We start from the raw sequence: 16842 nt of genomic DNA, 5'->3' as shown, positions 1-16842 counted from the left end.
TCTTTTCATAGACCTAAAAACCTAATACCCATGTGTCCCAGGAGGCTGCTGGGCCAGCTGGGAAGGCTGAACTAAAACATTGGATAGTTCTGATTAAGTAACTCATCCTTTTTAGATGGCAATTTTAGATGAGTAAGGATATATTTAGGTGGACATTTTAGGCAGCCAACAAGCGTATTTTGGCAAGTATGGAAACAACCCAGGACGAATTATCATCTAGAATCATAGAAGGGTTTGGGTTGGGAGGAACCTTAAAGATCATCTAGTCCAACCCCCTGCCATGGGCAGGGACACCTTCCACTAGACCAGGTCACTCAAAGCCCCATCCAACCTGGCCTTGAACACTGCCAGGGATGGGGCATGCACCACTTCCCTGGGCAACCTGTTCCAGTGCTTCACCACCCCCACAGTGAAGAATTTCTTCCTTACATCTAATCTAAATCTACCTTCTTTCAGTTTAAAGCCACTACCCCTTGTCCTATCAATACATGCCCTGCTAAAATATTTGTCCCCTTCTTTCTGGTAGGCCCCCTTGGGGCACTGGAAGACTGCTATAAGGTGTCCCCACAGTCTTCTCTTCTCCAGGCTGAGCAACCCCAACTCTCTCAGCCTGTCCTCAGAGAGGAGGTGCTCCACCTGTCTGATCATCTTTGTGGCCCTCCTCTGAACTCGCTCCAACAGGTCCATGTCCTTCTTGTGTTGAGAGCTCCAGAGCTGGACACAGTACTCCAGGTGGGGTCCCACCAGAGCAGAGTAGAGGGGCAGAATCACCTCCCTCAACTTGCTGGCCACACTACTTTTGATGCAGCCCAGGATCTGGTTGGCATTCTGGGCTGCAAGTTCATGTTGCTGGGTCACGTTGAGCTTCTTACCAACCAACACCCCCAAGTCCTTCTCCTCAGGGATGCTCTCGATCCATTCTCTGCCCAGCCTGTATTCGTGCTTGGGATTGCCCCAACCCATATGCAGGACCCTGCATTTGGCCTTGTTGAACTTCATGAGGTTGACACAGGCCCACTTCTCAAGGTCCCTCTGGGTGGCATCCCTATCCCCCAGCGTGTTGACTGCAGTGCACAGCTTGGTGTCGTTGGCAAACTTGCTGAGGGCGCACTCAATCCCACTGTCCATGTAGCCAACAAAGATGTTAAACGGCACCAGTCCCAATACCGACTCCTGACGAACGCCACTCATCACTGGTCTCTACCTGGACATTGAGCCATTGACTGCAATGCTTTGAGTGTGACCATCCAGCCAATTCCTTATCCACCAAGCAGTCCATCCATCAAATACATGTCTCTCCAATTTAGAGGCAAGGATGCCATGCAGGACAGTGTCAAATGCTTTGCACAAGTCCAAATAGATGATGTCAGTTGCTCTTCCCTTATCCATCAACCCTATAACCCTGTCGTAGGAGGCCACCAAATTTGTCAGGCATGATTTGCCCTTAGTGAAGCCATGTTGGCTGTCACCACTCACCTCCTTATTTTCCATATGCCTTAGCAAAGTTTCCAGGAGGATATACTTCATGATCTGGCTGGGCACAGAGGTGAGACTGACTGGCCTGTAGTTCCCCAGGTCTCCCTTTTCTCCCTTTTTTAAAATGGGGGTTATGTTTGCCCTTTTCCAGTCAGCGGGAACTTCACTGGACTGCCACAACTTCTCAAATGTGATGGATAGTGGCTTAGCAACTTCATGCGCCAGCTTCCTCAGGAGCCACAGATGCAACTCATCAGTCCCATAATTCATAAATGAATGGACTGGAAGCACAATAACAACCTGGTAAACTGAATTATGTTTTCTACAAAATTTCCTGCCCTGGGAGCTACCCACAGTGTCTTAAAAAACAGGAGGCTGTTGTGCTGATGGTTTTCTACAAATTCAGTGACGTGTATCAGTACGTGTTTCATTTTGCCTTTGGTAGATGTTTGCTCATGTTTCTGTGGGAGTTAATAGTTCCTTATCATCTATATTCATGTTGGATTTGGCTCTACTACCTGAGGAGCCAGTTGTCATATGCCTGCAGGCTGTTGGCAGGCCAGTTTTTGGATAACTTCCCAAGGCTCGCCTGGTGACACAAGAGAGTAAATGCAAACCAAGGCTGGCTTGCTTTTGCAGGACAGCACAGAAGTTAACTGGAAAGACCTATAACAACAACAACAAAAACCTCTATTTAACAGCTTCCTGTGGTCTAACAAGATTTTGGCTTTTAGTGATTCAGTAAAAAAACGTTCAGTTTTTCTCTCTCTGGTTTACGTGCATCCTTGCTATCTCCCCACTCGCTCTCCCAGCAGCTACGACACCAGCTGAGCAATGAGTTCAGCTTGCAGGAATTCTGTGTACTTGGTACCGAAGGCCATTTTTTTAACGGCTGCATCTTTTCTCTGTGCAATCTCACACAAGCAGACATCACACAAGTGTACCTGCACCCAAGTCAGAGGAATCAGTGTGTGCCAAAGGGACATTCAAGCTATTTTCAGCCAAACTTGTTTGGGGTCTAATAGCAATCCAGCTGCAGCAACGCAGAACTTGCATTAGGAGTAACTTATCCTCCTTCTGGCCAAACACCTCACTGCAGTGTCTGAATGAGACAAGGGTTCAGTCAGTGCTGCATAGTCCCGCTGAACGGTCCTGAAGAAATCACAGTCAGGAGATGAACATAAATATGCAATGTGTCTTCTTTCTGAGTATCTAAGTAATGTTTGAACTATGCATGTTTATGGGGCTTGCTAAATTGGTACCATATGTTTAAAATATACTGCCTCTTGAAAGGCATGTTCCCAGCACGCTACAAGGCTGGTGGCATCCACTAGCAGTGGTGGAAAAGGCAGCAATGTGTGGCTGGGAAAACACTCCATTCTTCACGCCTTTCTCCCAAAGTTGCCTGCTATACACCAAGACTGCTGGTGGATCTTTTGAAATAGACACTTACATGGATGGCATGGAGATATGGGTGTCAAGAAAGGGTTCTTCATTCAGTAATAAACTATCAAATCTGACTGCAGCTATTTAACAGTTAGAGTAGAAAGCCTTTTTTCTGGAGGAAGGGCTCTTTCAGCTCTGTAATTGGCTTTGTTTAGGAAAGTTTTGGCATGCAAATGACATGCCATAAATCATGCAGGCTTTAATGAGAAGCAATTTGTCTTCTGGTTTCTTAAGGCTTCTCTCACTTCAGACAGTAGGAGCTTTCCCTCCCTTTCTTTCCCCCCCGCCACACAAGACCTGCCAGTGATGAAGCAGCCAGAGCTGGCCTAAGTGTCTTGTGCCAAAGTGCTGGCAACAGCGTCCTGTCACACCCTCTCCAAACATTACTAATTGCTGTCTTCTCCCACATCACTGTGTACTGGGTCAGCCTTAAGACATGGTGGGTGGGGATGTGTCTCAAATGTAGATCTGCATGACATATGAAGTAATGTGATGGTGAAGGACCAGGGCACCCAAAAAAGAAACCCCTCCACAATTTGTCACTCCAATACTGGAGCCCAGCTGCTTCTTGCTTTCATCCCAAACTTATGCTGCTTTCTGCTTTCTGGGCTGTGCCTACCCGCAAAAGGATAAGGAGCTTGCTGTTAAAATCAACTGAAAGCAAAGATTTCACACTACCAAATCAGGATGGCTTGTGCTTTGTGGAGCCCCAATATCATCTCTGGGGATAAGAACTGACAAGGGTAAACTATGGAGTTCAGAGCAAGCTAAGGCTGCAGACTCCTAAAGAAAGTTACTGTAATCATATGGTAATTTATGCAAGAGCATGGCACACAAGGTCCTGCCTATGAATCAGAAAAGAGCCATTTGAACCTCGGATTCTAGCAAAACACATTCCAGGTCCAAGTATTGTCAGTAAACAAGGCAGTATGATACGCTAAAAATACTACTTACTGCCAGCGTAGGCCATTCCTTAGAAGTGACTACAGCACCCAGGCTTTCTGAAAAGCTGCACCCTCTCTCTCCCTCTGACTGCAGTGCCTGTTGTGAGGCACCTGTAGCCTGCATGAGATTAGCCCATTGCTTGGTTTTATTTACAAGTGGCTCTGAGTTCAGAATTCAGTCTGTAAGTATTTTGCACAAAAAAAAAAACCCAACCTGGTCTTTCTCTCCTTCCTGCACATGCATATGGACAGAGTGGAGGATCCAACTGCCAGCACAAACACCAAGGGCAAGAGACAAGTGGAGCTCCCCACTTGCTGGCAGCAGCAGGAACCCTCTGCTCAAATGCTTGTTGCTTTGTTTTGCACCACTTGGGTCGCCATGTATACAGGCAGGAGCTCCTTGGCTTACTTTAGACTTGAGCGCCAAGTGTACTTTTCCAAACAGTTCAAAAATCTAAGCTAGGAAAAACTATACACCAGAAAGTCCATGAACTGCTAGTAAAGAAAACTTCAATGGATGAAGTTATGTGCATCTGAGCAACTTCAAGTAAATTCAAGCAACTTCAAACAGCTGCTCAGCGAAATGTGACCTTCCCTCTTCATCTCAGCAGAAAGTTAACTCGACTTTAAAAATGGTGGCTGCTCTCTTCTTCCCTTCAAACAATGGCTTCTCTCCTGCCATTGATTTGAACACTTTTTCTTTTTGGGAAGCTTTGTCTTGACAAGACTTGCTGGCACCAAGGGGTGCAATGGCTCCTGCTGGCACCTTCTGGGGCCCAAAACAGCTACTAAGCTTCCCAGTTTGCTCAGGCTGCCCAGACAAAGAACTTTTCATATCTGAGGTCTACACACAAAGGGAGTTGACTTAAGGATTTTTGTGGTGGAAGCAAAATTGAACAATTTTATCTACTTTTGCACGCATGACCTGGTTTCAGCTGGGATAGAGTTAATTTTCTTCAGAGTAGCTAGTACGGGGCTTTGTTTTGGACTTGTGCTAAAAACAGTGTTGATAATGTGGAGATGTTTTAGTTGCAGCTAAGCAGTGCTTGCACTAGTCAAGGACTTTTTCAGCTTCCCATGACCTGCCGGGTGCACAAGAAGCGGGGAGGGGACGCGGCTGGGAACGGTGACCCAAACTGACCAAAGGGATATTCGATACCGTATGACGTCATGCTCAGTATATACAGCTGGAGGAGAAAATAAGGAAGTGGGGGATGTTTGGAGTGACGGTGTTTGTGTTCCAAGTAATCATTACGTGTGATGGAGCCCTGCTTTACTGGATATGGCTGCACACCTGCCTGCCAATGGGAAGCAGTGAATGAATTCCTTGTCTTGCTTTGCTTGTGTGTGTGGCTTTTGCTTTACCTGTTAAACCGTCTTTATCTAAACCCATGAGTTTTTTCACTTTTACCCTTCTGATTCTCTCCTCCATCCCACCAGGGGGGAGTGAACAAGCAGCTGCGTGGGGCTTAGTTGTTGGCTGGGTTTAAACCACAATAACACACAAAATTCAGTTCACTGTTGTCTCCCATACCCAAAGCTGCAAGACACCAGTGGCAGAAGCTGCAAAAGCAGATGTCAACCTACCCCACATCCCTGAGCCCTGGTCCTGCTATAGAACAATGCATCTGCATCTACCCTGCTTGCACCTTCACTCTGCCTTCACAGCTGGAGCACACTTGCTCTTTCACGGTGCCCCTGTAAGAGATCCTGTACTGGGTTATTAAAATAACTGCTCTGCAGCCCCAGCCTTCTTCCATTCAGTAGCTTGCCCCTGGCATGACTGCCCACAGGGCTTGTGTTTGAAATCAACCCCATAGCTGGTAAATATATGCTAAGCTTAGGATGCTCAGGAATGGAAGGGCATACCCAGACCTTGAACCAGTGATACTTGCAGTCTAGAAAGGACTTAGTCACCTTCTTTGTAGCAGCTCTGAGCTATAAGCTCTGGCTTCTTCCCCCAGCAGACAACTGGCCTCAGCGTTTCTGTTAATTGACTAAGTGCTCCTTGAAGTGTCTGTACTTCAATATCCAGCATTTCCTAAATTTTGGCCAACTTACATGGTTTCTGTTTTATGGCATCTAGAAGTCTATAGCTAGCATGAACGTAATAACTTCAGTATGTAAGCATTTCCAGATCTGCCTATAGCCATTTGTACCTTTATTTCATTTATATCTGCTCTCAGGAGACTTATACAAAGGACTGGCTCATAGTAGGAGTACACGTCTCTCAGTAAGAGAAAGAAACCAAAAGCTTTTCAACCACTGTTAGTAATAGATGTAGGCCCTTTGAATTGTGCACAATACTGATACAAAAAATAAAAAAAGAAAAAAAAAGGAATCACAGTATCACAAAATACTGTTATGTAACAAAATCATGATGCCTTGTTGGGCTGGAAGGAACCTACAGGATCTTGGAAATCTTTCTTTCCTGCCTTGCTAACACCCCTTCTTCTCAGCTGAATGCCATTTCACTGGGAAAAGGGGATTAGGACAACACCCAGCCCCAGGGCATGTCATGCCATGGTGCAAGCTATGATGAGAGTGCCTGAATTCTCCACCTCTCCTCTCAACCTCCCAAAAGTGGGAACAGATGAGAAGAGAGAGGGCTGTGCTGGAAAGGACCCTAGCTTCCAGCAATGAAGATATGCAATTCAGGGCTCTGCTGGTCATTAGTGCTCAAGGGAATGCACATCTGACCAGCCAATGCACATCCACGTGAAATTTCTGGGAAGGACATTTTAGTGCACTAGCTTGCAAGTTGCAGCTAGAGATGACCCACTACCAAACCTTCTTTCAAGTACTTTCATGTATTAACAAGAGTAATTTATGATTTAAGAAGTGTTTGTTGACCTGAATCTTCCTTGTACTCTCTGTGGTAACCTGTTCTGGCACAACTCTTTAACTTCTTTTGGCCAGCAAATTTTCCTTTTCCTCATGCACATGTTAGCACAAAGATAATATGTCAGAAAAGGCAACAACTCACACAGGAACAAACTGCTACAGCTTCCTGCTTTGGTGCTGGGCACAATAGATTCCTCTAAGCAGAACCATCTGCTACAAAACTGCACCCAAAAAGGTTTTAGTTTTCTTGAGAAGTTTTTTATAATCTTAGGAAAACAGCGAACTTACTTTCCCTAAATTCTGTACAGCCTTAACAGTGCCAGTCATCTGAACAGCTGCAGAAGCAGTACACTGCTCAGAGTTTTTTTATTTTCCTGCAATGGTCCAGAGATCTTATAATGGAAATAATTCCCTGTGCTTCAGTGAACTCTGCTACTTACGGTCAGAGCTTACTTTGCAGAACAAACTTTTCCTGAAGGTAAAATATCCTAAAATGCCTGGAGACAAGATTTTACACACTGTTCTTTGAAGTGGGCAACAGTGACAACTCATAGGAATGAATGGCCCTGATGATAACTCAGAGAGCAAGTCTAGACACATGTAAAAATACTTCAGTTTGATGGTGAAAGTGGTAAAAACCAGGAAAAATGTTTTGTAGTGATCTTATATGGAAACTTCACCTTCTTCGACAAATCCTCCCTCTCCCCCCCAAACTGCATCAAGCAAGATGAGTTTTCTAAATGTAGACTTTGTTTCTGGTCATTTTTAACAAAAACAAGAGATATCTTGAAATAAAAGGTGCAAGTTACACATATAATTAGGTATCAGTCTTGGGCTGAAGTAGTGCTGTCTTACCTATGGTACACATTAGAGAGTTTGTTGTCCTCAGTAGTTCAAATCTTTACCCAGATTCAAATCTTATCTGAATCAGAATAGGGACTCGAATGCATATTTCCCAAAACCCACCCTGTGTGGGCTTTTCAATTGGCTTTGTCTCATGCTAAAGCTGTTCCATTGCCTAGGGTAAGCAAGACTTAGCCAGACCAGAGGACAACTCTACTGTAAAGGCTTTATCTAGCAGGGATGACACCCTGATGCCATTACTCTTCTTCCTCCTCTGTATTGAAAATGGTACTTAACTTACATTATTAAACTGGCTCAGAAAACTAGTTCCAAAAGGAGGCAGTTCAGCTGAGGCTTGGGATCCTACAAGTGCTCTGAGGCCACACAGATATCACAAATACCAGAGATGGATTTATATACTCTACTTCCTATATGGAGAAGAGCCTTTATGCTAAAGAAATTTTATGTTTTCCTGTGTTCCCTTTGAAGCAAAGCTCTGAAGATCTGTCAGCTGATTGGGTAGACTGTTCACAGAAAAGCAATAGTTCAGAATACATCTGTCTCAGTCCAAAGCTGCTGTTTGTCATTAATTGCTTATCAGCTACATTAAATGTAAATGAGGTCACCAAAATCTAGAGAAGTATCTAATCAATTCAATGCCCAGTACTCCTAGCAGGGCCATATCAAGTATGGGTAAATGCAAAACTTCTGAGCTCAAAAGAGACTTCTGATCCTTGTCATTAGGACCTACAGATGACTTCTCTTCTGGGTAGTACTAAAAAAATGCCTCAGTTTCCTGTGATGGGGTGCAAGAAATGGGAAGTCTCAAGCACTGCCTTTAGGCTGAGATGCACAAATGTGGGTAGAAACAACATGGATGTGTGTTGGAGCAGATTTAGCATTTGGTGTAAACATATACAAGCACGTGGGCTCTGATTCAGGAATGAAGAGCAGCTGAAGCTGCTGAAGCTGAAGTTTTCTAGATTGTCTCAAATCATTAAAATCACACTGACATTAAAATTGCCATTGCTTTCCCTGAAAGAAAGGTACACAGACATTTAAAAAGTCTAATCATGCACCCGCTCACATCTGACTGTGCTTAAATAACCACATAAATAAGATTTAAACTCGAGATGGATAGATCTAGAGTCAATTTGATTTGGTTACTAAGTGCTAAGTCTTTTGTGATAACTGAATGCATACTCCCAAACCACATAGGTGCTTTTGAAAATTATACTCTCTGCAGAGGGTTACTGGTACCATGCAGGAAGAAGCCAAGCACTTTCATTAAGTAACGGGAAATGTATACAAGGATCTACCTTCTAGATCTACCTTGTGTTTGTCTCAGGTTTTTGCTCTCTCCTATTAACACAGTTTTAGGTTGCTTTATAGAACACAAAACCAGCAACAGCCAGTGAGCTCAAGAGGTGCTTGCATGCAGGGGGCCACAGCAAAGAGTTTGATGCTGTTGCAAATTCTTTCTCTGTTTATACTGGGAAACTTTATCCAGTAAGGAGGGTTTGCAGCATTCTGATCTGTGAACTGTAAGTGCTGACATTAGAGGCATGTGAATGATTTCCAGAGGTGACTGAAGTGCAAGAAATAAATAAGATGGCAGCCTTTCCCAACCAACCGAGCTATCTCTGATCTGCTTTGTGTCATACACTAATACCACCGTCATGAAGGAAGTATGGGTCTGTCAGAAACCTGCTAAAATGTTTCCTCCACAGAATAGATAGGTAGAGCTAAAGTCTGTGTGAAGGGCCACACAAGATAGCCTGTGTGAAACACAGATCTGGAAATTTTAAATAGATTATTTTCTAAGAACAGATTACAATTTCAGCCAATACATTTGTAATAATATCTATACAACTAAATAGAAACATTGGCTTGCAGACAAATGGCTTTTAAGACTAATAACTGATCTCTTCTTAATGTTAAGAGATGCTTTTTACAGATTTCACTTGTAGCATGTTTCTTAGGAGTAAAGTTCAGCCTTTGCATGGGACTGGCATCAGTCATGTAAGTCCTTCCCTGTGTGGTATTAAAGGTTGCAAACAGCACATGTACCTTGTGCTGGCCTTCTCCACAGCATAAAAATTTACCTTCACACCTTCAGTGTCAACCGCTGAATATATTATTCATACAAGCATCAAGCACCCTCACAACCACATGCTACTATACATATAGATATTTAGCAATAAAAAGCGAGTCAGAAGTCTTTAATCATATATCAGCTGAGACTATACAGCGAAGTCAATGACTGGTTATCGACATAGACCATACAATTACTTATGTTTTGGATTATTTTACCTATTTAAAAGGGTCTGTGCCTGAAAGTGTTCACAGTCTGACCAAAGTAATATTACTATTACAGCAACATTAACATACTGCTTATATGTGAATTACTAATAATACAGTGACATTAATATTGTTTATTAATATATATATCAGGATGCACCTGCACTGGTAAATCAGCAGTGAGAGGGCATGTTTCTGGCACTGCAACGCAGTGCTCCATTCTGATCAGTACAGTCCCTGCACCCATCTGGCCCGGGTCAACAGCATCCTCTCAGCAACTCCCTATCACAGCTGAGGAGCTAGCACAGGCCAGGCAGCCCCAAGCAGTCATCCTGCTTTGGAGGGTAAGAATTTAGTACTGCCTACACAGGGCGTTCCTGCCTGCTGGGCTTGGTACCAGAGAGAAGTCCCAGGCACGTTTAATTTTCTATTGTATTACCACAGTCTTGGAGTCTGGTCATACAACAGCATCTAAAGCAATGGACCCTAACCTATGGATCCTATCCTTACAGCCTGCATTTAAGGCAAGGAAGAGCTGGCAGAAACAGAGATTAAAGAAGAAGGTAACAGTAAGACAAGGTGTCATGACACTTGGGTTGCCTAATCATTGTTGGAAGTTGGAGGAAGAAGAAAGGCTGGCATTTAGTATACATCACCCAAGTTCAAGACAGCCAACAGAACTAGAGTTTTTGATGTTAATCATACTAAGGACCGATCAACTATATGAAAGTTTATCACTTTTTGCTGCATTTCTTACTCTATGTTTCTCCCTCACACTGGGCAATTTGTTTGTGTTTCAGAAATAATCTCTCACATGCTTCAACCACTGGTGCTTCCAAAATGCCATTGCACTTGCACCTGAAGTTTTCTCCCCATCCTCGTGCACTCATTTGGAGAAAGTCTAGCAACAATGTAAAAACATACCGAAGGGGGGAACGTGCTCCACTTCTGTCGAGCAGACGTTCTCCTCGTGTGCCCATCTGCCATAGGTGGCAGAATAGATGATAAGGAACTTGGACTCCTGACAGTGGAGTTTGAGCTCCTGGTTTTCACATGCTGATTTGGTTTTGTATTCAGCTAAAAGAAAAGCAAACAACAATATGGTAGCATGAGGCAATTTACTCAGCTGGACTGCAAATAGCAGCACGACAGAAAACAGCTTTTCTGCAAGTTCTGTTGCAAGTGGTATGTGGCACTATTATAACCAGAGACAAAGCCAAGAGCAAAGCAGAGTGTTTCCTCCAACTCAATTGCTCCCATATGACTACCTAAAGCCTCCGGTTCCTTTTTGAAATGAATTATAAAGTTAACTTTTGCCAATCTCTTCTCCCAGTGGAACAGCCTCCCCCCTTCCTGCCCAATTTCCTGGCTTGCTTTCCACCACTGCCCAGTAGGAGAAGCCTCTTCCATTCCTTTTGTCTCTCCCCAGGACAATGGTGCATTCTATGCCTACTTCAGACGCCCGCCTGAGTGCTGAGAGCCTCCGACCACTCATCAATCATGGGGATGGCTGGCATCACCCAGTGCCACCGCATACAGCACTGAGCGAGCGCCAAAGAATGGGAGGCACAAAGGCATGGGGATGGGCTGCGTATCCTGAGCCAGACAGTGCTCTCAGCTGTATTTGCATGGCTCCACCAAGGTCAGTGGGTTTCCCTGGGCGTAACTATCCAGCAAGGGCTCATTTGGAAGTTTTTCCTGACAAAGCCATGTGAATCGGGAGCCTGAGAAAAATACACCCCCTCCCTTTCTCAGCTGGCACAGGCACACTGGCAGTGCTCTCAGCACAGAGGTGGGGAAGCCAGTGAGATCGTCTTCCAGACAGCATAGTTTATCCCTCCTAGGGAACTGGTTAAAATCTGCCATCTGGCCAAGGAGGTCTCTTGCTGGCCTAAGCAGCAGCTCTGCTTGCAGCATTTTACCGCTCAAGTCTTCCTGTCTATGTATGGTGGCAAACCTTTATACCGCAGATAAGGCCAGGGAGAAGAGTATATTCTGCTCCATTTTTTTTGTCCTTCAAAAATGTGAAAACAGGAAAAGGAGGTTCCTGAGCTGAGCAGGAGAAAGGGAAACCTTATTGTTACTGACTGGTATCCTTGTGAGTGGAGTGTGGGTGTTGGTGCTAGGGGCACTGAAGAGAGTAAAACCTCCTATCTATTCAATAAAGAAAGCATTATTGTTTTGTTTAGAATAGAACAGATAAAAAAATGGCTTAATGTTCTTGGTAATAGTCCAGTTTCTTCCATTCAAGCTCACCAGCAGTCATAAGTTTAAGTCTAAAAAGAGTGATTTTAAAAAATACTTGACCTGCTGCAGATTGTTACCTCTGCAGAAGCACCTGCCATATCGTACACCCATGAGGACCATGCCAAGAAATCAGAGGCTCTGATCTGAGGGCTGACAGTCTAAAGTGGGGCTTTGTGTCTGTACAGCTGTGCTACGTGGTTGCTGCAGAGGCCATGGAAGCACAGACAACAGAAAAAAAAGCTGCAAGTGGCATAAGACAAAGGGAAGAATACACCACAGACATCTGTAGAGATACAGCAACAGGGGTAAATAAAATATTTCTAAATAGAGTAAAAACTAAGGGACTCAGACAATTGCTTAAGTGCCCACTTGAAAGCAAGGACATTGTAAAATACACTTAAAGTTATAGTCAAGTGACTTCCTGAGTAAGGATGTTTTCCACAGCCAAGACTAACAATATTGGTATCTTACTTACAAATATAAATGTCCTGTCACATGAAATCATGTAATTTGCACTGGAACTGGACTATTCCTCAGTTCTGGAGACAGCACTTGCTGTTAAATACACTTTTCACCAGCTTTTGTAAAATCCAGATTACAGAGAATATTATATATTCAAAGTAGCTCATTTCCAGTGGGAAAAATATTAAGCAGCTTAAAAAAGTTAACAAACAGGATCCTAATCCACTTTTGATTAGTAAAAAGAGGTTTTGGATGACACAGACACAGTTATGATATTCAAATCCATCTACTAATAATGCAGTAATTGTAATACGTAAAAAAAAATCTTTAAACTATAAGATAATGAAACAGATCATAAAAATGTTAAATTTCAGACATTTTTTCCTTCTGATGACTGGCCCAGTAAATCTCCCTGGCATTCTTGTATCGGTACCTTGCCAAAGATAACACCTGCCTACTCTGTTGCTCTATCTCTGCTCTGACTTCAATACTCTGCATAAATTTGCCTCTCAGTTTGATTGCCACCCCTGTTTCTATTCCACCAATGATGTCTATCTTAATGCTCCGATTAAAGAAAATCTCTTTTGTGCTTTTTCCTTTAGTTGTGGGATGGTATTTCTGAGTTGGCTGGTGAACCTACCCATAAATCATCATTCAACTATTTCCTTTGGGACCCATTTCAGCCACACTGGGGATTAGCTGCCAAAAAAAGCTGAGCCCCCAGGCTACTGGGGCTTGTTCTCATATACAATAGCAACAAGAAAAACAATTAAAATACACCAGTAAATGAAACCTCATGATAATTCTCTTAATCTTTCTTACACTTTTCTCATGTTCACAAAGTGCATTCTCTTTGAGGCAGGATTTGTCCCTTTACATATCAACATCAATTACCTGCATAGATACAGGTGATTCCACAATGAAATTCTGTAATAAAGTTTAGCCACACGTGTATCCTCCAGCCATTTTTCTATAAATGAGAGGTAGTAGCAGAGGATCTTTGAAAGCTTTGGTCCTACCTCCTCAAGCATTTTTGCATACTCCTTATTATGATATCTTCTTCATCATTTGGATCCTTAGCCCAAGCATCTGTTTTTGCTCTTCAGCTTTATCTTTCTAATATGACATTATCTTTGCCATCTCTATGAAAATAATTTCCAAAACATTCTTCCTTTCTAGGCTGATGTCTGACATCTGACCGTGCCAAAGTACACTGGTCATTAAATTGGCAGCAAGCACACTGAAGTTGTAAACACAGTAAAGAGCTAAGGTAAAGCAGAAAAAAACAATTTGCTATTAATCTGAAAGTCCCAAAACTTCACATGGATTTATGCAAAGCCTTGTGCAGTGGCTTTTTAACCAAAACAAACAACGAAACACACATAAAAACACATTTGCCTGATGTAGATTACTTACTAGGTTTGCATTTAAAGGAGACAAGGAGGAATTTAGTGGTCCCTGGACACAGATCAGGTCCAAAAACCCGACTATTGACAAGGAGCTGGCAGGATCTCAGGTTTTGGCATTCATCCAGCACTTTCTAGAACAACGGGCAAAAAGGATAGGCTTGAAAACAAGGTATGAAGCTACACATCAATGAGAACACTTAGTTGTACTTTGTTCTATACAGGAAAGAAACCATTCCTTTGCAACTTTTTGGCTATAAACACATAAGATGCATCTGTATCACTGGATTTAAGCCACAGCTCTGCTGGGCTTTGAGTCATGGCCAAGCTTATGGGAACATACTCATCACAGTGATGCCCATGGCAACTTTGGATGTTACCAATTTGCTGTTGTTTGTCACTTTTCCCTCTGCTCCCAGCCAGTAGGCCAGACCTTGCGGTGTGCCACCACAGCCCCAGTGGTGCTTGGGACTCTGTGCAGGGCCCAGAGCAAGTGGGAACATGCTCAGCCCCCAGCCTCTTCACTGATGTGCCTGCGGCACTCACACACTCCTCACAGCATTTATAGGAGTGCAAGGTGCAGGTGAAGCATGGTAATGCAAAAACATGACTTTTTAACCATTCATCTCAATCTGCTTAAGTTTACTTGATCATGCTCTGTAATATCTTCACTTGAAAGAGTTTTAACTAATGACTTGGTGTGCTTAGTGACACTTGGGCACAAACCCAGCTTTAAGCCGTACATAGGACCTCCTGTTTAAGGGGCACTTACTTCTTGCTTGCAGTTACACACATTATCAGATATTTACTTGACTTGCCACTTGAACAAATTCCAGAATTGGTTTAATTGGATAGCACAGAGTTGTCTTTTTTTTTTTTTTTAAATGCTCTTCTAAGGCCATATCTACCCCAGATTTTTTGGCCCAACAATCTATCTTGGTTCTTACTGTGCTGCTTCACTGGGAGTGGCAACAGAAGGAGGACAATAAAAAAGTCAGTAGTGCTATATGCAAAGGGTCATGTGGACCCTCTCCAGATTCAGCAAAAGGACTGAGTACCCCTAGAGCTCCCATTGGTGTTCCCACTTCATCAGTGATTTCAGAGCTGAGCTATAGAAAATATGAAGACATTGCCCAAGATGAGTCCGAGTCCAGTTTTTAACACAGTCATAAGCCAAAGCACCAAAAAAACCCCAGTTTAAATGCAGCAGCGTACTTATGAAATTCTTATTCACCTTAAAGCCCAGTTTAGAGGGCTTTCCATACACTATTTTTGGACGGTCTGTGGTGTTGGGCTCAGGATTCTTGGTGCTTAAAATCACAGCAGGCTGCAATAAGGAGGGCATTGTCTCTGGGTCACCCCACTCTTAACAGGAGTAAGTGTAAGATACAATTCTCCCATAGTTTTAGGTACCCCCGTAAAATCTATGGGAATTTTTGCCTTGTATCTCATCAGAAGGGGTCTCAGTCATACCAAGAGGCCAAATGACAAATTTACCACTGTGATAGCACAAGCTGCACTCTTGTTTCCAGGCTGACAGAGTTGGCAGTGGCTGAATCTCTCCTGTCATCCCTGGAAGCCATCCCTCCCAAGCAGATTGATATACATTGGCAGCACATTGCAGTGATCCTGTAACGCTCTTGCCTTTTTGTTCCCATTGGTAGAAGAGGACTTGCATGCAACATTTTTTGAGCATTAAGTGCCCTCTAAAGAGCTTAAAAGGGGGGGAAAAGCACAGAAGACCTAATTTTATCAGTCAATTTTTCTTTTACAGAGTCGCAAGTCAAACAAATAACTCCTCTTAATTTGGATGGGTCTGGACCAGGCCAGTGAAATAAGAGTTCTGTCTAGAGTGGAGATAGCTGTCCCCTACTGAGTCACCTTCTGTTTGCACCTGAGCTGAATCATCTCCTGTGCGTCTGTTTGTATTTTCTCCTACTCAATGCAAACAGCAGTCACATTTTCTATCATTTTGTTGTGCAAATCACGCAACCACAAAAGCAAACAATCATACTCTTAATGAGATAGCACTGGGCTGTTAATAGCTTGAGACAGATCTAACTTTGCAGTGATCCTTCTTAATAGGAGGTCACTGTGAAAATGCCTGTTATGCTTCCTCCCGGCTGCAGAGTAGCATCACGCCTGATAATGCAGACTGCAGATGCAGTTCCAAAGGGAAGGGGAGGAGGGATGAGATCACTGGTGCTCTTTCCTAAGAAATCAGTTTATAGGATGTGACTCTTCTCCTTGACAGAACTGGATCTCCCTGAGATGCAGAGAATTTGTATTGCTCCTGTTTGTGACCTCGTCAAAATACTTTCATGCCTTTGATCAGTGACAGTGCCTGAATAACCACGATAGTTTATAGAACAGTTATCCCATGCTGTGTTTATTATATTGAAGGGAAAAAACTGCCCATGGAGACCTCACAAAGGCACTCACAAGCCCAAAATAACCATTGGTGTCATTTCACTGTAGTCAGTAAAATGACATCAAGGATGCATCTGGCCTACTGTTTTTGGTGGAGAGATGTACTTTCACATGGCCCATAGGTCACATCTGGAATGTCTTTAGAAGTTGCAATACAGCATGGGCAAGCCACACTTATAAAACTGCCTTAATATTGTTTCTGGAGAGAAGATATTACCTCCAAACCACCCTATGAAACTCTTCCAACTCACTAGTGGTGGGAACAGACATTCCCTATTGTCAAGAAGCAATGTGTTGGCTGCAAGTACAAATGTTGCAAGCTTCATCAAAGCTTCTGTAGAGCATTTACAACAGCTTCACCAACCGATCATGTTCAGATTCCACTGGCTGCTCATTTTTGCAATGATTTACTGAATTTGGCCTAACACTGGGCATTTTTGCTA

General features: G+C 43.3%; 1 protein-coding gene across 4 annotated transcripts in view; it reads right to left on the bottom strand.

The window, feature by feature from the left end:
• EVA1C (eva-1 homolog C) overlaps positions 1-16842 on the bottom strand; it is a 42366-nt gene that overhangs the window by 9002 nt on the left and 16522 nt on the right. For all 4 annotated transcript variants that reach the window (XM_064470704.1, XM_064470696.1, XM_064470720.1 and 1 more), the window contains exons 3-4: positions 13980-14103; positions 10779-10931 (exon numbers count right to left, since the gene is read on the bottom strand). In XM_064470704.1, coding sequence (XP_064326774.1) covers positions 10779-10931; positions 13980-14103 — 277 coding nt within the window. The remainder of the gene's footprint in view (positions 1-10778; positions 10932-13979; positions 14104-16842) is intronic.

Source organism: Phalacrocorax carbo, chromosome 1 (genome assembly GCF_963921805.1).
Source record: "Phalacrocorax carbo chromosome 1, bPhaCar2.1, whole genome shotgun sequence".
In the NCBI taxonomy this organism is placed as follows: domain Eukaryota; kingdom Metazoa; phylum Chordata; class Aves; order Suliformes; family Phalacrocoracidae; genus Phalacrocorax; species Phalacrocorax carbo.
Note: the sequence above shows the minus strand (reverse complement) of the source record. Positions and strands in the feature narration are given on the sequence as shown.